The following is a 26,956-nucleotide window of genomic DNA, read 5'->3' as shown; positions in this document are numbered from 1 at the left end:
TCACTCCCTTTTAAAAAGACTGTCCTCCTTGGCTACCAGGATTCTGCACTGTCCTGTTCTTTTCCACCTTCTCTCACTCCTCTTTCTTGCTGAACCCTTTTCCTCTGCAAATTCAACTATCCATTCCTCATTTTTTCACTGTTTTTTCAATTTTTCAACAAATATTTATCGTGCATATACTATGAGCCAGGTACCAACTTAGGTACTGGAAACATAGTGATGAGAAAAACACATACTGTCTCTGCCCTCAAGGAGCTAACAATATAGTGAAATTGATGATTGCCTGCTTTGGTTATTTGTGTACTTGCTGTTCTTTAAAGTCACATGAAGGCACACTGGCATGATATCTTTTCCTTCCTTCCTTCTGAGCTAACACAAAAGATCAGCTTGTCAAATCAGGCTTGGGCAAATAAGAGATCTACCCTGTATCATGCTTTACTAATAATTTCAAGGCTATTAGCAATCAACGGGCACAGGGGAACCAGGGAGAAGACAGGACTATCCTCTGTGGCTCTTCAGCTTCTTCCACTCTGCATTGGACACGTTCTCTCCAACCCAGAGTAATAGACGATTATGTGTGTGATTTCTATTCTGTCAACTATCAAAAACCGTGCAGGGTCTGTGATTTTTTACCCTACTTTTACACTAACAAGTTACCCTGTTACTGTTTCATGGATGCTGACAGAGACATGAGACTCCTGGGTCAGAAACAAAGGACTTTATTACTCATGGCAAAAGCGGTAGCCAGAGCTTCATTTGTTTGTATCAATTCCCCATGTCCCCCAAATCCCACAGCAGTGACACATAGGGCTCGTTATGGGTGCCTGCACATGCAACTGGATGCATTGTACAAGGGAAACACTGAGCTTGGGGAATCTACCACTTTTATAGTTAGTGGAAACAAGCCTGCTCCTTTTCTCGGGGAAGACATTAACTCATCTTTCTGTGCAAACACAGCCCTGGCAGCTAGCTTGGGTAAAGAATGATCAGGGCCCTGCCTTCTTGGCATACCCAGCAAAAACGTGTAGGGATGCTCTGGGCCCACGATGGAAGTTTTCTCTCACCATCAACCTTCTCTTGGAATGCACTAATATGATCTGAGCTTCTCAATAATTTTAGAATTCCCTCTTTCTCTTGCATCTTTAAATCAACCCTATCTATTGGCCCCTTCCTATCAATATTTAAACTTGAACACCTTAAAATATCTAAGCCTTGTCCATCTTAAAAAGCCTTTCCCTCTACCACACTCTCCTGTCCAATTACAACCTCCTCTCCTTAACAGTCAAACTTACTACAATACATGTCTTAACACCCTGTCTTCCTTTCTTTGTCTTGCACCTCTTTTTTAACCCAACCCACTGCAATCTGGGATCAATCTCAGCTTCTCCATGGAAACAGGTTTTTGTGTCTCAGCTTTCCCCTTTGTAGGTAGAGGTAATAACAGTATCTGCTTCACAGGGCTGCTTTAAGTATTAAATACGTTAACTTAGGTAAATAGTTTAGACCAGTGCATGGCACACAGTAAATGTCCAATAATTGTGAAATGGATTGTTATTATTGGCATCCTCCTCCTCGTCAGTGTCATCAGTGAAATTCTTCTTGCTAAATCCAGCGGGCACTGTCCAGTTCCTACTTGGCTTCCCTGTGTTGACTACTTATTCCTTCTTGAAACTCACCCTCCCTCAGCTTCCATGTTTCCAGACTCTCCCAGTTTACCTCGTATTTCTCTGTATGGCCTTCTTGCTCAGCTTTGTGTGTCCTACCTCAGCCTGCCCTAAATGTTGATATTCCTCAGGGTCCAGTATTAGATTCCTTTCTCTCCTTAATCTACATGCTTTTGCTTGGTGATATCACTCACTCTTGTGGCTTGAGTTACTGTCTATATGGAGATGCCCAATACTCTGTACCTCAATAATTTACTTATTTACTAGATATTTATAGAGCATCTTCTGTGTGCCAAACGTTGGGATTACTGTTATGAGCAAAAACTGACAGGGATTTTGCTCTCGTGAGACTTAGTCACTAATTGGGAACACAGATATCAAACAAATAATCACACATATGAAATCTAGAACTATAGATGAATTAGTTGCTCCAAAGGAAAGGAAGATAGTCCTAAGAAAGTGGAACACATAAATCTGACCTGGACTTGAAGAAAAAATACAGCTCTCCCTGAGGTAGTGGTGCTTGGGTGGACACTAGAGGATGCATAAATACTTACTAGGAAAAGGAGGGGAGGAGGAAATAAAAGGGAGGACAAAGTCTTCAAGGAACCTAAAGAAGATCAATGCTGCTAAAACATAGTAAGGTAAAAAGAATTAGCAAAATTGAATTTAGAGAAGGAAGCAGAGAACAGACCATGCAGGGACGTGTAGACCATGTTGATGTTCAGTCTAATTCTGGAAGCAATGAGAAGTGATTGAAGGGTAAAAAAAGCTGTGATAGGAGTGAGGGAGTGGGTGATTTCATAAAATTTTTATTTTTTAAACCTCACTGTAGTACAACATGAAGATATTAGAAGATCCAATAGTGGATGTGGAGGGAGCGTTAGGAGGCTATTACAACCATCCATGCAATTTGGGTTTGAGTGGTGTCAGTGGAGATGAGAAGTGGGCAGATTTGAGATGTTTTAGGAGATAAGTTGGATACAGTAAAATTTGGTGTTAGATCAGATATGTGTGCAGGAGAGGAAAGTGTCAAGGATGACTCCTAAATTTTAGGCTTGTGCAGCTAGACAGATGGTAGCTGAAAAATCAGCCCATATTTTTCTCCTGATTTTAGTTCTCATACTCAGTTGCCTACTAGATATCCCCAACTTCCCATCTCACTTGCTCGTCATTTATGTCCAAAACTGAACTATTATTCTAAGTATCAAATGTTCCTCCTCCTGTGCTATTTTGGTGAATGCCACAACCATCCATAAAATTGATCAAGGCAGTTAACCTTGACTCTTTCTTCTCTGTCACATCCAGTTAATAACCAAGTCATATTGATTTTCTCTCCTTAACCTCTTTTCTATCTGCCCACATCTCTCTATTTCCACTGCTACTATCTTAGGTCAGTCCTCATCATCTTTCATCTGGATTTTGGTAATAGTTATTACTGGTGTCTCTGCCTCAGTCTCCTACTCCTTTAATCTATTCTTCGCCCTGCTGGTTGGTGCCCCTTGTCTATAAAGTAAAGCCATGATTCTTTATGGCGAAAAAGACCCTCCATGATCAGGCCCCAGCCACATCTCTAGCATAATCTTTTTTCACTTTAATCCTTCCTCTACACAGACCAAATTCCATTTTCTATGAAAGCATATACTTTCCAATCCTGAACACAAGATAACAAGTCTTTTGAGCTTTGTTCCTTGTACTGTCATTCTTTTCAAAATATACATCATATCCTGTTTGCCTCCTTATGAACTAGGTGGTTTTTGCTGAGAAAGGCCACCTTTATCGTTGGGTGAATATCTGGGCTACAAAACTGGAAATTTTTTTTTTAAATTTATATCAAGGGCAGAAGGTAAGGAAAAATAGGGGGGATTGTGAGTAACCCGTTAAGAAGGCATCTTCAACCTCTCTGGCACCGTCAGATGTACCACGACTTTGCACAAGCAGTTTGATAAACCCTTAATATTTGTAACAAAAATGAACCACAACTGTGACAAATATCCAAATTTATTAGAATTTTAATGGAATATAATTTCTCCAATAAATGCTGTAAGAAGAGCTAAATGACTTTTCCTGATCCTTGATGAAATATAGATTAAAACATTTTACTGATTAGAGGATAATAAATCTTTTTGAAAAGTGTATGCTGAGTTTGAGCTGCACTTGGTGACTTCCCCCGCACCATGGCTTTATAGTATGCATGTATCAGTTAGGATGATTTTGTTTACAAGCAATAGAATTGTGCAACTCAAAATACTTCAACAATAAGAGGGGGTTATTGGATCATTTAACTGAGAAGTCTAGAGATAGGGAGGACTTCTGGCGCAGTTAAATCAGGGCTCCAACTGCTGTTCTCTACGAGTCCTTCAATTCTGTCCTATTTGTTGGCATTATCTTTAGCGTAGCTTCATTCTTGGGAGCAGAATGGCTCACATTCATAGATTACAATTTCCTAAGTGAGAAGGCATCTATGTCCCAGGATTTCCCAACCTATATGTTGAGCTTCGTGTTGATTGGATCACATCTGAACTAATTCATTCATTCCTGAGAAGGCCATATGCTAATAAAGAGATTACCTGGTCCAATCTCTGTGGCAAATGGAGGTAAGATTATACCAAGTAGAGTCCATCTCGGATTTGAGAGAGAAGTGGTTTTCCTCAATCCCATATAAACTACATGACTTCTCTAAAATGAAAGAGAGAAAATTCCCCAAAGGAAAATGTTAGAGTTGTTTAGTATGAGTGAAGGAGATAAATGGGAGAATCCCAAGCAGGCAATAAGTGAATATTCACTACAGACACACTTCAAATGTGTTCATTAGCAAACTTAGAAATTATTCTGTGCCATGGAGTTTTAAAGCTACTTATTAATGGACAAAAATAAACATCAAGAGTCTTCCACAAGGATGAAGAGAGCGTAAGTGGGATCAGAGCCTGTGTCTAAGAAATCCCATTGATGAATATGGGTAGATAAGAAGACTGAATGTTGTGGATGACTCTCAAACCACACACTCATTCATTCATTCATAGAACATTTATGGGATATTGGATCTATGCCAGAAAATGCTTAATACAATGGGATCTTGGACCTTAAGGAGTTCGTTCAACCAGACGGTACAGAATTACAAGTGAAAAGTCAGAAGTTTTGATATACTGTAGTATATCAAAGTGAAAGTAGCATAGTAGAACAGAGTGAAAATAAAGCCACATGGAAAATCTAGTGAAATCGTCACTATACCCTTCCATATTTTCTCCAAACCTAACACTTCTACAATGTAATCTCCAACGTAAAGCAACCTAGGAACACTTATTTCCAATAGACAGGTTTCTGAGAACAGTATATTAGAAGGCAAATGGAAAAATAATTTGTCTTACTCTGATTGCACAGTCTAAGAAAAATAATATGAAACAATTTTGGTTGTTTGGAAACAAAAGTGGATCATTGTTGTCTCAAGGAGCTTTTATGTGCAAAATATATTTAATAATAATGTGAATTCTTTTGAGCTATTATATTCTGTCACCATCTGGGGAAATAGTTCTGGGGATAAATATGGTAGAAATATTTAGAGAAAGGACATTAAAAAGAAAAAAATAGCAGAAATAGTTGATTCTTTTGACATTCTTTTATAGTATAAAAATCATGAAATCCTTGGTCCATATCACAGCAATAATGCTGAAAAATTCTAATCACTCTATCATTATTCCCAGCAGTGTCCTACAGCTTCAATTCTAAGACAGGGCTTTTTGTAAGCATCTAACATGAAGATATAACTCGGAGAATTTTTGGAGAAACAGTTTCTTCACATGAAGTATACTTGATAATAACATTTTAATGTAATATTGACATTTCTGGTTTTTGATTCTGTTGGGCAGAATCTTGATGGAAAAGAAAATCACTTGTGACAGCTGCAGCTTGAGTGTATAATATCATGGCAATTTAACCCGGTTTTATCCTTTATCAGAGGTATTCCATCAGAAAAGCACTCAAGTGTCCTTCATGTTTTACAGAAGCAAGTGCTAAAATTGTCTTAACATTATTAACTATTATTGGGTGAATTTTGTGGGAAATATTGGTGATTTATTTTCAGGTTTTGTTAAATAACTAAATACATATATAGTATTTTGGTCAAAGTGTTGATTTATCCATTTGGACTGAATTGGTCTACTTTGGTCAAACAACTAAGAAGTTGAGCCAAATTATGACATTTGTGACCCATGTGACATTTGTGGTTGAACAGAGGACTACCTACACTCTTGCTACACAGAGTATGGTCCACAGGCATCATAATTGCCTTGAATCTAGTTAGAAATGCAGAATCTTGGCCCCCCAGCTCCAGATCTCCTGAATCAGCATCTGCATTTTAACAGGATCCTTAGGTGATTAGAGCATTACCTTCATCAGGGGTACTCTGGCTACACAATAGGATCACTTAGGGTGGTTTTAAAGTGTGTGAGTCCCACCAGACCAATTAAATCAGACTCTTTAAGGGCAGAAACAAGGCATGGGTATTTTTAAATGCCCACCAAGTGATTCTAATGTGCTGCCAGATATGCGACCTCTCAGTTATACGGTGTCCAAACAATCAGTAAATTCAGTGTATTCTGAAAAGGCAAAAACGAAAAGAAAGTCAAACCAATTACTTGGTATTTGGTACCACTCTATAAATGATTGATTTTTTTGACTGTTAATAAGTTTGCTTAGCTACTGTGTGAACACAGTCTGTTATGTCTCAACCTGCCCAGAAGTGTAATGTATTGTAAATCAAGAAGAGGAACACTTGCTATCCAAATTAATTAAAAGGAGAGTTTAGACTTGTTTTTCAACTTTATTTCCTTTGGCCAACCTTATTCTCTAGCCTGACAGATCTCAATGCTGAATCTCTGACACTATGCACATTCAAACCACAGCACCTCTAGATTACCCACCCTCTTCTCCACGTACTCAATGCTCAGTTTTTACCTCAAACAGTCCCTTATCACTCTAGCCCAAGTGGATTTTCCCTCCCCTGAATTCCCCTGTGGCTCACTGCTTCTGTCATGCACTCTCACTTTATGGTCTTACGCTGTTAGCTCCACTCTTTGGTGTAACAAAATTACCTGTTGTTTAATTTCTACATATAGTCTCAATCATTAGCAATCTATTTTAAAATGTTATGCATGAATAGGGAAGGAAAAAAGAAGTCATAGCATAGTACATATGGCAGTCATTATTATTCCATTTTATATATGAGGAAACTGAGTCTCAGAAAGGCAAGGTGACAGGCTAATGAGTTTCAACACTAAGATATTTTTCCCAACACTATCTAACTCCAAGTACAGAGGAAGTTTGGTTTACTTTTGTTTGCGTGTGTGTGTTTCTAAAACATTATAATAATTTAATTATAGTTCTGGAGCAGATTAAGAATATGAACACAGTAAAATATACTGAAAGGAGACTCATTCTCAAAATCGATGTCCACTCTTATCTTTGGAATAAACCCAATACTTATATTTTTTTACACTAACTTCGTTTCTTTTGTCAGAAATTATTGAAGCTTGATGGGTAGGGGCAAAGGGAGATGATCATCTTATACTTCTTTCTTTAAAATTACTTTTTATTGCACAAGTAATACCTGAATAACTTTTTCTTGTAAATAATTAGAACATTATAGATATGGATAAAATCTCTTTGTCCAGCACCCCTCCCACACACATCCTGTACTCCTCCCAGTCTAGATACCTTTCTTCCCTCCTCAGAAGTAATCATTTTTATCTGTGCACATCCTTTAAGACATTTTGAATGTATTTAAATACATATATATGGTATATTATAATAATTTTTGATGATAGCAATTTTTGATATTTTATCATCTAAAACATATTACTCTTGGGAATTAAGAGTTCTGTTTGTATGTCTGAAGTAAAAGACCTAGGAAGGATATCTAATTCAGAGGTTGACAGAATGAAGATTCAAAATTATATCTCAACCCTATGGAATAATATCCTAAAGCTAGAAAGATAAAAATTTTGCCAGCATAAATATTAAAGCCCTGCGTAAAATACAAGTAACCAATGGAGAATTCTGATTTGATATTAACTTACATGAAAAAGACTTGGAGGTTTGTTTATCACGGACAAAATTTCATAAAAATTCTGAAACTTTGAAAAGTCAGTGGTTCTTATCTCTAAAATAAGATTCCTATAAAAATATCAAAAATTACTCCAGACCATCTAATTTTAGAAGGAAAATACTACATTGTGTAAAATGTGTATGGTCTAGTGAACTAGTAATTTTAAAATGTGTGACTTGTTTTGTGACCTAATGTATTCTTCATATGTATTATTTTCTTCATAAAAAACAAGCAATGCCAAGTATAATAAAACTCTTTTGCTTCGCTCTAGTCAAATCTTCTAGTTTTTACTACAGTACAAGACATTCATTACAGATCATGCAGTTTTGGCATGAAAAGGTCCTATGATGAGGCATTGCAATCATATTCCTTCTCAATGTTGAGTATACCTGTGGAATTAATCTCACTCAATGTGAAGCTAATTGTCTATTACAGTAACATATTTTAGTGAAGAGTATTCATACGCAAAATTCTTGCCATACTATCTGGGACTGGGGGATGGGAAGTCACGGACGTTCTCTGCAGGAGACATGTGCTTTCCCATGCTAAATATGGACCTCTCTGCCTGATTTTTACTTTGAAACTTGCCAGAAGACATAGATTTCAAGTAAAAAAATGCCCCACACAGGAAAATTTAGAAGCCCTTCCTCCACTGATTCCCTGAAAAGCTTTCCGCTCTTTTGTGGACGTCTGCTTTTCATGATTTTAGACACATAAGTACTGATTACACAGAGTTCAAGAAAGTATAGGTTCTGAGAGATTAATTGATTTTCCTTTCTTAAAGGAAGGTAAATATTATATTAATTTATCATGACCTTGAGTGATCATAACACATAAATGACCATGAGTCTTGACCGCTTTTCATTTTTTCGAAAATTAAAGTAACCTTTCGCATAAACATGTTAAGTATTTCAGAAAATGGGACCCTGAGTGAAAAGGAAAAAGCTGAATCAATGGAACAAATATATTGATACATTTTTAAGAACTCCAAACCATGATTTTATTTGAATTGATCTATCTCTGCTCTGATGTCCACCATAGCACATGTGAGGGAGATTCAAGGTCTTAACTCTATTTTTGGCTTTATTCAGCAGCGTCAGACTGATAATAGGTGCTTATCTACTAGTGTATGCTGCTCCAGATAGAGTAACTCATTGTTATTCTCTTCTCTAGTTTTCCTTCCTGAAGGAAATACGTATATCTCGGATCTGTGTAATTTACCAGTACATGAAGAAAAGAAAATTGTGAGACAATCCCTATGCTCATCGTTGCTGGGCTTCAAAAAGCTCAATAAAGTTTCTATCTACATTTTCTTGTTTACACTGTGGAGCAAAATGGATCAAACAAGCAAAGATTTGTGGCAACAGAGACGGCGCCTTTGTGCAATATAACACATACTGTGTATCAAAGAAATCTTGTGCCACTTCTCCAAAGCTGACATTGGAATGACATTGTAATCTGGCCGTCTGTCGTCCTCCTCTGGATGCCGATGAATGTGCGGTGGCGAATGGAGGCTGCCAGCAGCGCTGTATTAACACTCTGGGCGCCTTCCACTGTGAGTGTGATACGGGATACAGCCTCCATGCTGATGAACGCACCTGCATAAGTGAGTAAATATTAGAACCAGCTTGAAGCTGTTTTCAATGAAAATCGACCTGCCCATGAAGGGGCAGGAAGGAAAGGTTTTTCTATTGTAAAAATATCTGTAAAGGTTGACAGTTTTCAAGTACAATTCTATCCGGTAGAATAAAAAGATATTTTGCTATGAAAAAACTAAAGACAAAAAAGTTGGGGAAGGAAATATAGAAATCAACATTCACAAGCAAAATTTGAATATCTAAATATGTGAATATTTACATTGCATATCATTTCTGCCATATGCAGTAGAGTATAAATTTGTTAGTTATTGCTTATATACAACACGTACAGCACAGAGCCACAGAGCTGTTACAATCACTAGCTACAGTGTTCACTCCTTTCAGACCAGACTCAGAACTGGATTCATGATTATAACAGCAAAAAATATGACAGATTGTATGCCGAAGAGTTTAGGGTTGCTCAAGAATAGTTAAAATTACACTCATTAAATCTAAGGTTACTATATACTTACTGTATACAGAATGTTTTTAAATATCAGTTTTGGGTGGTAGTATTATTATTTTAAGTCTTTGTTGTATGTTTCTGAATTTTATAAATTTCCTAAAATGAGTATATGCACAGGAAAAAATAGAATAAACTTGAAAAATATTGTGCTCCCTGTATGATTTATAAAAGCTTTTTTGTTTTAAACAAAGTAATGTATGTAAAAGTTTTTTCGTTGAATGATGATCCTCAAATAGCATCAAGCACATTCTAATTCCATCTCCAAGTCTCTTGTAAAAATATTTATTATATTGAAAAAGTGGCACCTTGTACAGCACAGTTTAATTGCTGGTTTAATTTATATAGGGCTTGTTAACTAGTCCATCCACTCAAAATTATTAGCATTTTATAAGTATTCTGTAATTACAAAACTTGGAATAGAAATCAGCAAATTTCACCTAATTTCATGACATATACTCCCTCTTTCTTTTTCTTAACATGTCTTATAGGAAGTGAGAGAAGGCCAAGGGAAACAGGTAAAGATCTCATAATTGTAGATCTGAGTGTTATATGAGAAAAATGGAGGTTCTGAGAGCAAAAAAAAAAGAACTTTTCCAAAGTCAAGTGAAGATACAGATAGAAGTTACCCTATAGTATCCAGGGAACTCGATGTCGTAATGATCGTATCTACAGAAGGCACAAGTGGCGGGACAGCAGCACATGCATATTTATGTAATCCAAATATCCTCCTCTTTTTGCAGGATTACTGATTTTAGCAACAGGCATCTCTTTCCCATTCCCATCCCCAACTTATAAGGTCTTCAGCTGATAATATCCTTAAACTGCCACTGTAACTTCTCTCAGTCACAGGGTATTTACGAGCAGCAGGCTTATCGATACATGCAGATGTGGTATTTATCAGTAAAGGTTGAGCTGATGAATTTTTGTGTCTGATATAAAAATATTTTGCAAAGTAGTGATTTATATAAATCTATGATATCTGGTCTTTGTGATAAGGCAAAATAAACACTCTAGTAACCAACTAAATTATATTTACAGATATAATTAATTTCCTAAACTCTGGCAGTTTTTAGCTATTTCTTAGTAAAATCTTTAAGCTCTTTCCTTATTCCTCACCACCAGTGCCTTTGAATTTTACGATTTTGGTTTTAATGATATCAGGTCAAAAGTGAAGTTGGATAAGGATATTATGGTTTATCTTTTCTGTTTCTGTTTCTTAAAAGCCAATTCTTATTGTACAAAGACATGGACGCTATGGCAATAGCATACTTACAGCTACACGTGCTGATCTTCTCCTTGTGCAGAATTTCAACATAGTGTAAAAATTAAATTACATATGTGTGTGTATATATATATATATATATATGAGGATCAAACCAAGCTAATGAGAAACATGGATTTCATGATTGCAATCAATTTAAAACATTAAGCCCTAGGATGTCATTCTCCACAAGTGCTGGACTGACAACCCAGCACTTGACCTTTGTGGAAATTTTGATGTCTTTCTACATGCCGACGTGGAATTTTTGGTTTCAAAGAATGGTCTTAAAAATCTCAGTTGAGGAGCTAGCCTGGTGGCATAGCGATTGGGTTCACGTCCTCCTCTTTGGCAGCTCAGGGTTCACCCGTTCGGACCCTGGGCACGGACCTATGCACTGCTCATCAAGCCATGCTGGGGTAGCATCCCACATAGAGCAACTAGAAGGATGGACAACTATGACATGCAACTGTCTACTGGAGCTTTGGGGAGAAAAAAGGGGGAAAAAAGAGGAAGATTCGCAACAGATGTTAGCTCAGGGCCAATCTTCCTCAAAAAAAAAAAAAGAATCTCAGTTGGCATGATTACAGCAGTCTTGTTAAAATGAGCTCAAGAAGAATTTAAGCACTTTGTATTTAAATACAAACATTGCAAGTTTGAGGACAAGAACTGTTTGTTTGCTTACTTGTTTTGAAAGAAAAGGTTTACTGTAGAGAACTGAGTTTCATGTTGATTTGTATTTTGACTTATATTGTAGGAAAGGTCAGGTATTTTTAAAAACAGGAAAATCAAATTAGGTCACTTTCCCTTTGGGATTTTTGCCTGGCGGGAGATTGAGAATGGTGGTTGATGCTTACCAGGCAATTGTAATATACAGAAATTCATTGAGACCCATGGTAGAGTCACAGAAGAGAGGATGGAGTTACGGAATTTTATGATTCCACTACTTTGGAGCACTTGAGATTAATTGCCTCCATTTCTTCCTCCCTCCTTACCTTCTTTTCCTTCTTTTGCCCCATTCTAGTCATAGGCCTGGGCTAGTGTGACTTTTTGAATTAGAGCCTCTGGTACTTTTTGCACTTTCTCTTAATCATAGCTACAGTAAAGTAAGCTCCTTGCACTCCCAGACACACAGAGTTTCAGATGACTTCATTTAAGCAAGCATCCCCTCCCTAAGGGCTGTGCACTTGTGGTGATACATGGCCAGCAATAACTAGTCAGCCTCTGCCAGAATGAGAAAGTTGCATGAAGTGGTGGAAGAGAAGGGGTCCATAAGAGCTGGCTAGAGAGGCAGAAAGTATGTGTGTTCGGGCCACTTGGCTCCCCATAAAGGTTTGCGTGGACTGCTGATACAATGTGACCCCAGTAAAACTGGGGATCTTGGCCTCAGTGGACCTCAGTTTGAGCCCCTGAATTTGTCTGCAGATTTTTGGAATGCAAGTCATTTTTCTGGGGGCAAGGGCCTATTATTTTCATCAGATTCCTAAAGGCATCTATGACACCTCAAAATATCCCAGGTATATTTTTGTCCTTATGATGGCACTTCTTAAAAAGATGTCTACACACTTCTCCAAAGCAGATATACAGATGGCCAATAGGCACATGAAAAGATATTCAACATCATTAATCATCAGGGAAATGCAAATCAAAACAACACTAAGATATCACCTCATGCCCGTTAGAATGGCTATAATCACCAAGACAAAAAACAACAAATGTTGGAGAGGATGTGGAGAAACAGGAACCCTCATACACAGCTGGTGGGAATGCAAACTGGTGCAGCCTCTATGGAAAACAGTATGGAGATTTCTCAAAGAATTAAAAATAGAGATGCCCTATGATCCAGCCATCCCACTACTGGGAATCTATCCAATGAACCTGAAATCAACAATCCAAAGAGGCTTATGCACCCCTATGTTCATTGCAGCATTATTCACTATAGCCAAGAAGTGGAAGCAACCTAAGTGTCCCTTGATTGACGATTGGATCAAGAAAATGTGGTATATATATATAATGGAATACTACTCAGCCATAAAAAAAAGACAAAATTGTCCCATTTTCAACAACATGGATGGGCTGGAGGGTATTATGTTAAGTGAAGTAAACCAGAAAGAGAAAGACAAACACTGTATGATCTCACTCATATGTGGAATATAAACCAACACATGGACAGAGAAAACTGTATTGTGGTTACCAGGGGCAAGGGGGGGTGGGGGGTGGGGGGTGGGCAGAGTGGTGAAGGGAGACATATCTATGGTGATGGACACACAAAAATGTACAACTCAAAATTTCACAATGTTAAAAACTATTAAAACATCAATTAAAAAAAAGGTGTCTACATGGGAGGATTTCATGATACTGTTATATCATGATACAGTCTCACGATACTGTCATAGAGTCTGAGGCAAGGCTGGTGAGTGACTGCTTCTCCCTATACCCTCCTTTGTAATGGGATTCCAGGCCAGGGGTCTGGGTCGCTCTCCTTGAGTAGCACAGTTCTGGCCCACTGTGACCACCCCTGAGATGCACATGAGGCGATGTCCCACGTGTGAGGAGGATCACAGCAACTGAAACCAACTACACCTGGGTGCTGGAAGGACACAGATGCAGCATAGGAAAGCAGACAAAATGGAATTCTTGCCACGTTTGATTGATATCCAGTTTAATAAAAATGAGTTCGTAACTTGCATGTTTTTTATTGAAAAAAAATTATGCTTTGTTGCTTTTGTGAAAATACAGTTTTCTATATCATAGAATCAGATCTTGGAGGAATCTAAGGAATAATCTAGCCCAGACTTCTATCTTAGAGATAAGATATCTGAATGCCAAAGAGATCCAGTAACTTTCACTCTGAAAAAGACAAAAATTGTTTTCAGGAAAACCTGGCTAATTTCACTCTTGATCAAATGCTTTAAAGTAATTCCTGATAAATATAAAAAAAGAGACTAAGAAAAATTATAAAGGTACTGTGAAATGAAATTCATATGTTCTATTTTAGTAAATAAAGCTGAGGGTTAAAACAATGTATTTTCATAACAGCTATTGATGAAAGAAATCCACCTTATATTATCAGCGTATAAATGCAAATTTACCACTTCTCGCCTACATTTCTATGATGTGCTCCAACAAAACTGGCTACTTTCAATTCTCTAAGTAAGCTTTGCCCTTTTCCACTTCCACACCTTACTTTACTCACCCTAGACTCTCTCTCACCCCCAAGTCTCTGCTTGTGAAAACTCTGCTTACCATGTTCCATGTTGAATATCAATTGGCCTGTTAAGTGTTCTCTGGTTACCCCAGCCAAAGGCATTTTCTCTTTTTCCTCTGATACCATATAATTTTGTGTTGCCTTAATTACACAGTGTAACATATAGTTTTATATGTGTGCAAGTGGGCTTCAGACCAAATGAAAGACACTGATGACCTCCTAATTGTCAGCTTCAAGTCTGTCCCATGCCTTTCCTGATGGCCTCTGACACTATTAACCACTCATTTTCTAAATCTTCCTCTTGACTTCCCGACAGCACGATTTCCACCTTTGTCCCCTCTCTATAGTTACATTCTGGTTACCAGTGTTCTGACTTTTGATCATCTTATTCTCCCCTTGCTATGGACTGAATTGTGTCCTCCCAAATTCACATGTTGAAACCCTAAGTCCCAATGTGATGGTATTTGGAGATGGGGCCGTGGGAGATCACTAGGTTTAGATGAGCTCCTGAGAGTGGAACGCTCATGATGGGATTAGTGCTCCTGTGAGAAGAGACACCAGAGAGCTTGCTCCCTCTCTCTGCCATAGGACGATCAAGCTAGAAGGTGGCCATCTAAGGCAGGAAGAGAGCTTTCACCAGAAAGCAAAACCTGCTGGAACCTTGATCTTGGACTGTCCAGCCTCCAGAACCGTGAGAAAATAAATATCTGTTGATTAAGCCGCCTAGTCTGTGGTATTTTGTTATGGCGGCTTGAGCAGACTCATTTACTCATCTGTTCTCTTTTACATACACTTTTATAGTCTATCTCCGTTTTGCTCTTCTACTTTTAGTCATAAGTCACTACCTGTAAAATATCTGGCAAGTATTAATTACATATTAGCTATTATTAGAACAGAAAGATATAAGGACTTTACCCAGGTGGATTTACTTGTTGGGGACATACTCAAACTTGTTGCCGTATTTCTAGCTTTTGGACCTTTGCCATTATTCTCTATTACAAAATATATTTTCCTTTGATAGCTTTTATTTGGTGATTTTCTCATTGTTGAGAGGCAAACTTTAGTAGCTATTACTAAATATAAGCAATGATAGGGTAGACTAAGCTCCTTCTATTGCCAGTGGATATTTTTTAAGAGCCAGGGGCTAGATAGCAAAATAATTTATATTACCCAAATTTTCTGTATTTAGCTGTGTAATTGCATTTTAAGTAACTTGTAAGGTTTTAGCTATACTTTGATATACTTCACAAAATCTTTCTTGAATTTCTCTTTTTAATACCAACTTTGTGACACATGCTCAGCTCAAATCTCCATTTATAATCATGTCCTTCCCCTGCTATATTTGTTGAAATTGACATTCCCAAAGGGGTGAGATAAATTAAATGATTGAAGGTATTAATGCTTGCGTAGTTCCCTTACCTCTCTTTCATGCTTTCAGCACATAGGTTTATTAACATCTGCATTCACAAATAAACAAATGGAGTCACTGATGTCTGCGTGGAGAAACCTCAGATAAACAAGATTTAATTATTTAGTCTTTTAGAATTCTTCATTTCCAGTTGTTGGGAATGGTCAGGATCTGTTTTTGTTCAGTGGCTTCTTTTTATTCTCACTAAATGTGGCAGAAAAAATGGAAGAAGAAAGGTTACCTACAGGTAAGCTGTAAACCAAAGATTTTCCTTTGTGATTAAGTGTGCAACATACTAGAGTCAGAGGCATATTTTAATTCCAAATAAGTAGAAGTTAGGTGGCAAGAAGAGACTAGATATACAACCTAGAAGCTTGATTAAATAAAGATAGCCTAGTAAAATTATGAGCTTGAATAAATTTTCTTATATCAGATTTTTATGCCTTTCACATTTTAAGATAATGCTAAACCTAGAAAAAAAAGATTGAGAAAACCATTAGATGTGATGGTCTTCACACAATGGATTCTTTTGTTTTTGGTCTCAGTGTTCTGATCAGTGATGTCTAAGTTTTATTTGATAAAAGGAATGGAAGATTCTTTCCAGGGAATGCAAAGAGATTGCTCTCAAATTGGAGATGAAAGAGGTTAAAGACTTTCATTGTAACTACCTTTCAATTAATTGCATTATTTATGAAGACAAATTAGAAAGCGAATTCATTTCAGATGACAGCTGATGTCTTGAATAGGGCTATGTCAGGTTAAAAAAATTGTTTAGTTTGTCAGGTTCATGGCATCTTTCAGTCATTATCAGATTCGCCGCCCTCGCTATATTAATCCCTTTTGTGTGGTAGATGATAAATTTAATTCCCAAAAATTGAGTTTAAGGAACACTTTCCCTCTGCCCTCCTCGTCCTCAATCTGTGGCCTTGCAAAAAATCATGAACTTCTCCAGTTTTCATCCAGAATATTGGTTATTAACCCAATCCAAGCCTTTTTCCAACTAATGGATTTTAGGAATGCATTTAGAAGTCTTCCTTTTTTCTACAGTTTGCGCACTTAGGAAGGTAAGAGTGACGCTTTCAGACAGAGACAGACTGAGCTCTGAATTCCCCTGCATCGTGTAGGAGTGGTGCGATCTTGGCCGTTTCTCAGTCTCTGATCTTCAGAGTCCATATCCTCTCTGTCTCTATCTCTCTATCTGTATCATATAGATAAAATAAAACCAGGATAATAATTCACAAAAATCAATATTATATACTGTACAAGGGCACATACCTCATAAAGAGGAATGTATTTAATACACTAGAATGGTTGCCTATGGGGAATGGGGGAGATTGTGAGTGGACTCTGGGGCTGAATGTGCACAATAAAACAAGGGAGGTCCTTCCAAAGACTGAGGAGTGATAAGAATTTTCCTTGAACTGAATAGTATGATGAAGTTAAAATAAAACAAAAAAAGACACAATGAAACATTAGCACAGTGGTCTTCATACCTGCCAGTTGCCTTTTCTTTTCTTCTTTCTCTCTATGTGGAAAGTATCTTCATATATCTCCCTTCAGAATAATCTCTAGGATTTTTTTCTAGTTCCACTTGTAAAATATTTTTATTAATATTTTATTTAATAAGTAAAATATTTAAATAAATAATATATTTATTTAAAAGTAAAATATTTTTAAAAGTAAGATTATGTCAAATAATAAAACCCTAGTATTAAGCACTAAATAATTTTTTACTTCCTAAATAATTTAATAGTACATTACAGAATATCCACTGTGTAGGATGAACTTAAATATGAAAAGATTAAAACAGTACCTGACACATAGTAGATGCTCAATAAAAATGATAGCTTGAATCAATAATTTATAATTATTATGTATCTACTCTTACCTTATTTTCCCATGATCAGAGCACCCAGTCAATGCACAGAGATACTTAGAATGGGAGATTCTAAATGATGTGCAACTAGAAGTACAAGATTTAAGCTTTAAAGTATTAATTTATGAAAATATAGCATGAGATTAGGAATGTGAGAAAAATAATGCTAATCTGAGAGTAGCATATCTTGGAAAAAAATGTTGCCCCTTTTTCAAGGTAACAATATTAACTTTGCCACATAGTTATCCCATATACAAGCTGTGTGACTTTGAGCTTGTCACTTAACTGTTCAATAACTCAGTTTCTCCATGTGTAGGGGGTAGAGAGGAAAAGTTACAGTACAAGAGAAATCGTTAGTGCAGTGCCTGACCCTGAGCAAGCACTCAGTAAATATTACCTAATATTGTAAATATCAGTTCCATACCTGCAGTTGGCTGTAGTCATAGAACTAAATGAAATTATGGAGGGTCGGACACTGTAAAGGGCTTTGGTGATCAGATGGCTTCCATTGGACATCTTCGTTGCTAGGATTTTAGCACACATACATTCATTGATTCTTTTAACAACTCCCTCTTTCACTTTTTCAGTGCTTTTGGAGTTTTGAAACAATATTCACAACTATATTTTCACTGTATGGTAAAATACTCCCATTCTCATTTATCACTGGGTTGAAAATTTATGTCTTCCTGTTTCCGAAAGCCCTGGAGGCAGCAAGCTTCAGGCAACTTATGCATTTTCACAGGGTACAAAGTGCAAAAAGACATTAAACATGAAATAGTACTGCCTACATCTAAAAGAAGCAGAAGGATTAAGTGCTTGCAAATACCAGATATGAGCATGCAACTTAAACCCAAATCTACTATCCCAGTATAGTTTTCTAGCTGCTGACAAGGAAAGAGCCACATGGTTTCAGAGTTTGCATTTTCTAACAACAACAATAACAGAGACAATTTTGGGGGGGAATTCAATGATTTCATAATATATTCCTGAATGCATGGCTTTTATTTTGCAGAGAAACTGGAAATCCTCAGCTAAAGTTCTCCCAACTTTTACTCTCATCTAGAAACGTTGGTATTAACCCCCAGCTCTGTCTGCTTTGCTCTTCACTCACAGGACAAGTGCTCTGCTGTTATTTCAGGCTAAGGCATCCTGCCCTTGCCCTAGAGCCTTCCTCCTAATATCATATCCTTCTCTCTCCTCTATCATCAATCTCTTTCTCTCTATCTTAAAACAAAATTCCTCCCTAAAACTAGCTTTGCCAGGGTTATCCATAAATTATCCACTGTTAAGCTCAAGGAGCGCTTTTCAGTCATTCTGATGAATGTCTTAAAAGTAACGACCTCTCCTTCCTTCTCTGCTCCTTGGATTGTAGGACACAACTTTCTCCTGGGTCTCTCCCATCTCTATGATGACTCAACCTCTTTCATGTAGTCTTTTCACTCTGCCTACCTCCAAAATTTTGATGATCTTTAGAGTTCTGACTTTGGCTTTTCTCCACTCCCTCCAGTGGGATCTTTTCCACTTGCAAAGCATTACCTACTACAATTAGCTAGAAATGAATGATGTCCAAATCAATGTCCCTAAATCATCACTCTCCTTGTTCTCTTGACCCATAGATCCAGCTACTGCCTGAGCTCCTCATTGATGATGCCTTCAGCGTCGGAAACTCAGTGGACCTAAAATTTGATATATCTTCCTTTCTACCCCACCCCCACTTTCCTATTCTCTTGTATTCCCCCATCTTAGCGAGTGGCAACAGCTCAGGAGACCTATTCTCCAGGCCAGTCTAGTACAGGTGGAGTCCCTCATGGCTCCTCCTCTCTCTGACTCTACACATCTAGTTTCCCAGTAAGACCAATGGGCTCTACCCCATAATATCCGCCAAAGAGCTGTCTCCACTATTACAGCTTTCGTTCAGGCTTCTCTTAATCTCTTACAGAAAGGTTTATTGCAATTGAATCTTAACTAGTGTCATCCTCCATACTTGCCCCTTCAATCTATGTCTAAACTACTTCCAGAAGCATCTTCTGAAAATGTAATTTAAATAATTATTTTGCTGTGTTTAAAACCCTTTATTGCCTCTACATAGCTTTTAGGATTAAGCCAAAACCCTCACTATGGCTTACAGAATGCTTTAAGGTCTGACTCTTGGTTACTTTTGTCTCACCTGACATATTTCTACTTTGTACTTCATACTCCAGGTTCAGACACACTGAAAATTTGCAGTTCCCTGGGTGTACCAGAAGATTCCGCATCCTCACACCTTTCCTCTTAGCGCTCCATCTGTCAAACACACCCTGCTTCTGTGCATGCTTGTCCTTTGGTTTGGATGCAAGTCGATACTTGCCCTTCTCTCTTCATATTCTCCCCTTCCCCACTTCTCTTCACCTAACTCCTACTTGTCTTTCAAGGCTCGGTTTGGAATCACCTCTTCTGAGAAGACTTCCCAGGTTTACTCCCATACTTATAAACCAAATTTGCTACCTGTTTTATAAGATTTAAAAACTCTTTTGATGGTGGGACACAACATAAAGACACTCAGATAGATATGGCAGAACTCTTTGTTACTTACAGCTCCAAATGACAGTGCCACAGGGCTACACTTTGGGTTACATCCAAGACAGCAAGCTGGAACTGTAGGAGGCGGCTTATATATGGCAAGTGGGGTGGGGTTAGGCTGAGTTCAACGTCTTCCTGGGATTGGGTATTGTGAAGTATTCCACAAGCCCAGGGAAGAAGGGGCCATCCCTGGGTGTTAGATATCTGGGGTCCGTTGGCCATCGGGTGTATATGTATCATAACTCAGGAATGTTAGAGCCTGATAAGGGAAGTAGTTGGGGTGGGGGCTTAGCAAACTGTCTGCCAAGGGGAACTGAGAGTTTTGAGCCATGACTTCAAAACCAGGTCATGACAGCATTTGTGAAATATTATATTATACCACCACATAGAGCCAAGGGCACATATCTAAGAAAAAACCTCTCACAATGGATTATAGAGATTTCTCTTCTCATCTGCCTCTCCCATTAGACTTTATTCTCTTTTGTATCCTCAGTACCTGGCATGTGACTGAAATAAAGTGTTTAAATTTATTAAATGTCTCTATATTCATTCAGAGTTTAAAATACGAAGATCTTTGCAATAAATTATGCTTTGTTTAGAAGTAAGAGCATTTTGTCTCTCTTACGATCTGCTTCTTCTTATGAGATAAGAGGAATTATGTAATGCATGGCTTTGGCTCCCGGGAAACCCAGCACTAAGTTGAAGGCTTAGTTGCAGGGCCTCTACTTAACCTGTACTCCTAATTTAGCTATCTCTACCCCACTTCATAGCATATTTCTTGTTTTGCTGCAATGATTATTTTTATGCTTTTGTCTGCCTTTTTTGTTTTTTTTGGTGAGGAAGACTGTCCCTGAGCTAACATCTGTTGCCAGTCTTCCTCTATTTTGTATGTGGGATGCCGCCACAGCATGACTTGATGAGTGGTGTGTAGGTCCGTGCCTGGGATCCAAACCCCCGAATCCAGGGGCGCCAAAGTGGAACGTGTGAACTTAACCATTATGCCACCGGGCCAGCCCGAGTCCATCTTTTTAAACCTTAGCTTTAGTGGTTCTGTTATAGATATGTATACTGCCTCAAATTATCTTTGGAAGTAGATGGAATAAAAATGCATTAAAACTAACTAAATTCAATCCTAGATTTATCACTTGGCTTCTAGCAAAAATATCACGGACAATATTTTAAGCCCTAGGTGTAGCAAAGATATGAATCTGCCATTCAGTTGGATGGTTTGCATGTTAGTTCTCTGAAATCCCAAGTCTCGCTGTCAGTGCCAAGGCACAAGGGAAACACAGCATGTCAGGAGGACAAACACTGGCCTCCACACCACAAGAGTGAGAAGACTACCTAGAGCTTCACAGAGCCTAGAGCTGGATGCCAAGTGGCGACTTCACAAAGACAGGATATATGTATATAGTTATTAATGAGAGTTGAGAGCAAAGCTGCGGTGAGAATCAAGGGTGTCATTTTCAATCAGAGGATAAGGCCAAAGAGTAAGACACAGAACCTGAGTGCAAGGGCTGGGGTCACTGTTCAGAAGTTCAAGCTGAATAGTGAATCATAAACAGATACATACAAATTCTGAGAATTATAGCTCTGAAGGCAAGGCAGAGGTGGCACCCACAAACTAGACCCAAGTTCTAGTTTGAGTTTGAGCCAAATGTAAGGAGATAGGCAGGAAATGAGTTTGAACTTTGACATTGAAAGCTTTTCAGGGAACATCTCTCCAGTCATAAAACAAGTATATAACTATGGACATGACAATCAAGACCATATGTCTCCTGCCCCTGCAGATCCCTGGTGTGGGTGGACTAAGGCTCCTGGGGTATGGAGCATTCCCAGGGAAAGGCAGGCCTCCTCAAGGCTCGGTCCTCTGGATTGATATGTCATCGAGAGGCTGAACACGCATAGTCCAAGTACTCTGTCACCAGATAAGTTAATTAATCCAGAGATTCAAACTCTAGAATCTAGGTAACTGCAATTTGGAAGTGATATTGGCCGTATCCATTAGTAATAATAATCGCTATAATTTAAAAAATATTATCTCTAATCCTCACAACAACTTTACGAGGGAGATATTATTATTCTCATTTATAGGTACTCAAACTGGGGTTCACAGAGGTTCATATTACAGCTTTGGAATCACAGACTTGGGTTTACAGCCCTACAGATTGCTGCTCTGAAATCAGTAAGCACCATGGAGAAGTACACCGAAGTGTGTTTTGTACTTTTTGATGGGGAAGAAGGAGACGGGTAGACAGCTGAGTACATGTGCCATATAACCTTGGCTAAACTTCTCTCTTCCAGGCTATTTAGTGTGGTAGTTTAGAGTCTTATTTCACCCCAAGTTTGGGAACTTGAGAAGATTCTCTGTGTTCCCTGTTGGAAAACAAAATCTTGGCTCATTCTGTAGACACCTGCGCTGCTTGGTCTGGGCTGTGGTGGGTTGGCCTTCTGTCTGGACAGGAATACAAGTCAGATTCTTAAGCTTTCCCAACAGAATGTCAACCTTGCCTCCCTGGTGTCTGGTGTCTAAATCTTATGGCTCTCACTTCAATCGACAATATAGAAATTCTGCACGACAGGCTTGTGTTAGAGGATTTGACTGTGAGCTGAATGGGAGCCAGCATCCATCCACATCTCCCTTAAGACATCTGATATACAGAATGCATAGCAGAAAGATCATAAGCCTTGGCACCAAAAAGCTCTAACTTAGAATCCCAGCTTTGCACCTACTAGCTGTGTGAATGTGGGGATGTTGTTAAATGATAACAATGGCTAATATTTATGGAGTGCTTCTTATCTATCGGGGCACAGCGTTAAGCATTTTATATTCACTGTTTCATTTAAACCTCATGAAACCCTGTGAGGTGGGTGCTATTTTTATCGCTATTCTAGCAATGTGAAAAGATGAGACTTAGAAAGTTTAAGCAACTGGAGGAAAGTCACTCAGCTTGGAAGTGGTAGATCCGGGATATGCCTTTTGGGCATAGCTGATCAGTTGAATGCAGCTGTATTAAAACAAAAACAAAACATGTCTATGCAAAAGTGAGGTGTTTAGATTTTATTGTTAAAGCTTTTTAAGGAAGGAAAAGACCCCAATTCAAGTTTAAAGGGCTCACATCACAGTGTTGTGTGTAAAACGGGTTGGACATATGTAGAATCAGGGAGAACCAGTCAAGAGATTATTGCCTGAAGGCTGGCCTGGTGAGAGATCCTGGCACTTTGGACTAAGAAAACAGTAAAGGCACTGAGTGCCAGGAAGCTGTAGGCTTTTTTTCTATGTATACTCAGCCATATGAGTTTTGTTTTACAAAAAATAGTATCATGTAGATCATATAAATATTGCAGTTTGATTTTTCACAGTTTTAAAATCGGTTTTATGCAAGTCAACATAATCATTTGAATATGCATTTTAAGTGCATGGGAATTTGCATCAAATTCTAAAATTTTGTTGTATTATTTAGTAGCAACCCAGGGATTTGTAATAAAGTAAAAAGAAAGGGGCTCCAAGACTTATTCTCACTTGACATTGTTTAAAATTTGATTTGAAGGTTTTGTATTATGTGGTTTCATATTTACTAGAGGCCTTTGTCATGGTGGTCCCTACTGAATGAGACTCCTAGATTCTGAACCAATAGCAGGAAGTGTGCCTTTGCCTTTTCTGCTTTGCCATGATCTCAGTGCCCACATTCGTTTATTTCAGAAATGAATAGTATAGTATATGACCCAAACTTTTAATAATTGCAGTAGAATGGTCTCATTGATTTCCTGCCACTAACATTTTCTGTGTTGTATATTGGTAAAAATGTTCAAGATTTCGACATTTCTCCTAGATTCAAGGGAAAAGAATGCAAATTTATTTTTATACCAAACTGATTAATTAGTCCTCTTTTGTGTGGGGAGAATGCCCTGATTCCTACAACTCACATGTTTTAAATTCTTTAAGTTTGAAAACAGTCTAATTTTAACCTGGCCTTATTTCCAAAAGAAAATGATTTAATAATCTTCCTTATTTCTCATTATAACTTTTATGAGATCCTGTGGTGTAAGAACTACACTATTTTATCTCTTAGTATTTCCACAAGATCAGTGATGGTTTCGCTAAGCGCTGTGTTACATATGTATCGGAACAATGGATTAAAGCTAGAAACAAAAAAATGTGTATTAGGCCTCTCTCTGCAGCCCCACTCTGAATGTTGAAACAGACCATCCTGCTTTGTTACACAGTTGATTAAGCCCATGGTACAAGGAATTTAAACTTGTATGGAACTATCGAACTACAAAATTTAAGATGTGGAAGAATATGCTTCCTTCATTCCAGTGACTGACATATTTGCTAACCCTTCTCCTTGTAGAAAGCATAAATTACTAAGTACAGAATCTCAAATTCAGTAGGATACATCCTGCATTGGAAGTAAAAATTATGAGATCAAGAATAATTGATATTCCATGTGACCCGTTAAAACAGGTCTCATATAATGCAATACGGTTTAAAATTGTATCTCTTTTAAGTAGGCTAACCTGGATATAGACAGCCTTTTTTTGCCCTTTACAGCAAAACTGAGCAATTCCCTCAACCATCCCGATCAGAGGACCTTGAACTGAGAGCACATGTTTAATGACGCCCGGACTAGCTATTGATTAAACGCTGACAATGTTCAGAGGAATTGAGAATCAAACAGCTTCCCCCATGGCCGGCTCTGCCATGCTCACTTCTTAATAGATGGCAAAGGAGGATTCTAAATGAGATCTGCTGCCCTGCTCATCCTCAGAACTCCACAGGCAGTGGGATTAATTTGTGCTTCGCGGTCCTTTGGAACTACCATGTCTAAAATGTCCAGAAATGAATACAGATGTCCCTCCTTTTTATTTCCTTGTTCCTCCTTTTTGAAGAGAAAAAAATTCTAATATGAATTTAATGCATAAAATTATATCATTTCAATTGTGGAACCAATGAAAACTCACCATTAATTAATAGATAAAGGATAGGACAAATCCTGGGGAGACAATTCAGGCTGAATAATTCCCAAAATCAGGCAGGAAAACAACAACAAAAAGCTTAAAAGAAAATAAAGAATAAAAGAAAAGAAAAAGGTGAAAAAGGATTCCAAGCCAGGACTAATCTTCCCACTGACATTGCTTCATTGAGTTCGTTAGTATCCAGAGGCTCAGATATTTTTAGGATATTCTTTTGTCTGGGTAGGAGATTGTGACCCAGAACTGTGAAGTAAGTCTGTTTCTACACTTAAAAAAATGTGATTTTCAGTGATGGAACCACCCAGCTGTTTTACCTTCAACAAACATTGATGGAACACCTAGCGGGTGTCAGGCACGTTGCTTGGTGCTTTCCCTTTTAAAGTTATTTAATCCCTCCAACAATCCTGTGAAATACTCATTATAATCTTTTTAAAGATGTGAAAACTGAAGCTCAGAGGAATTAAATAAATCTCTTATTATCAATCAGTAAATAAGAGAGACTAAAGTCATGCTGCTAGAAACTGTCAGAGCAAGGATTAAATTCCAGATATTTTGAATAATATTCTGTTGAGCTAATTACCATATAATACCTTCCTTAGTTTAATAATACATACATAATGAAAAGTTCTGCAGAAAACTCGGATCTTGTTTTATTGTTGTTCTTTTACTGTTTTTTTTCTTTTCTGATTTCTTAAGGATTAAATCCTTAGGGTGAAAAAACTTTTGGAAGTACAAAAATGTATAAATAAAAAGAGAATAAAAAAACACAACCTTACTGCTCAGAAGCAACTATTGTTAACATTTGGATTTTATTCTAGTCTTTTTATTTTACCTAATTTTTCCCTTCATAGTTGAGACTATGCTATTTTTTGTTATATATTCATATAACAGCACACGTACACACACACACATCTCAATATATATTAAGCTAAAACTATTTGTAAAAATCACTTTAATGGTGGCAAAGATCATTTTATATGTGTTTATTTATATAAACATATATATCATGGGATCTTTTTTCTCCTCTAAATAATGCTGCAATTAATATTTATTTGCATATATTGTCTAGATATTTTATTGTTTTCTATGCAAGATTCAAGCAGGAGGGTTAAAGTAAAAAGAAATTAAAAGAATGTATATTTTTAAAAATTCTTGATACCTATTGTCAAAATGTTTTTCAAATTTTAGTACAATTTGTTGATCCATTACCACTACATCAGAGTTCCTGTCTTATCCTTCTGGTGTCACACTTTATCGTCCCTTTCAGTGTTTACTAATTTGCTAAGTAAAGTGATGTACATCCTTTTGGTTCTTTCATTAGGTCAGGTTCTAAAAATATATTTGTATTTCCTTTTTTGAGTTTGCTGCTAAAGTACTTTGCCTATATTTTTTAAGTTGTAAATTTCCTCTTTAAAAATATATATATAGCTTTATAAAGCAAACACAGTCATCATTTATCTTTATTAAAAATACATCGTCGGGGCCGGCCCGGTGGCGCAAGCGGTTAAGTGCGCGTGCTCCGCTGCGGCGGCCCGGGGTTCGCTGGTTCGGAACCCCGGGCGCGCACCGACGCACTGCTTGGTAAGCCATGCTGTGGCGGCGTCCCATATAAAGTGGAGGAAGATGGGCACTGATGTTAGCCCAGGGCCGTCTTCCTCAGCAAAAAAAAGAGGAGGATTGGCGGATGTTAGCTCAGGGCTGATCTCCTCACAAAAAAAAAAAAAAAAAAAAATACGTTGTCATAATTTTTTTCTGAGTACAAAAGCAATATGTGTGTATTGCAATGTAGAATATACATAA

The 26,956-nt window shown here is 37.7% G+C and overlaps 1 protein-coding gene across 1 annotated transcript in view; it reads left to right on the top strand.

The window, feature by feature from the left end:
- Nucleotides 1-26,956, top strand: part of LOC131414611 (EGF-like and EMI domain-containing protein 1) — a 457,413-nt gene that overhangs the window by 354,346 nt on the left and 76,111 nt on the right. The window contains 1 exon segment of the mRNA XM_058555616.1: nucleotides 9,249-9,373. Coding sequence (XP_058411599.1) covers nucleotides 9,249-9,373 — 125 coding nt within the window.

The sequence above is a fragment of the Diceros bicornis genome, chromosome 15 (genome assembly GCF_020826845.1).
Source record: "Diceros bicornis minor isolate mBicDic1 chromosome 15, mDicBic1.mat.cur, whole genome shotgun sequence".
Classification (NCBI taxonomy): Eukaryota; Metazoa; Chordata; class Mammalia; order Perissodactyla; family Rhinocerotidae; genus Diceros; species Diceros bicornis.
Note: the sequence above shows the minus strand (reverse complement) of the source record. Positions and strands in the feature narration are given on the sequence as shown.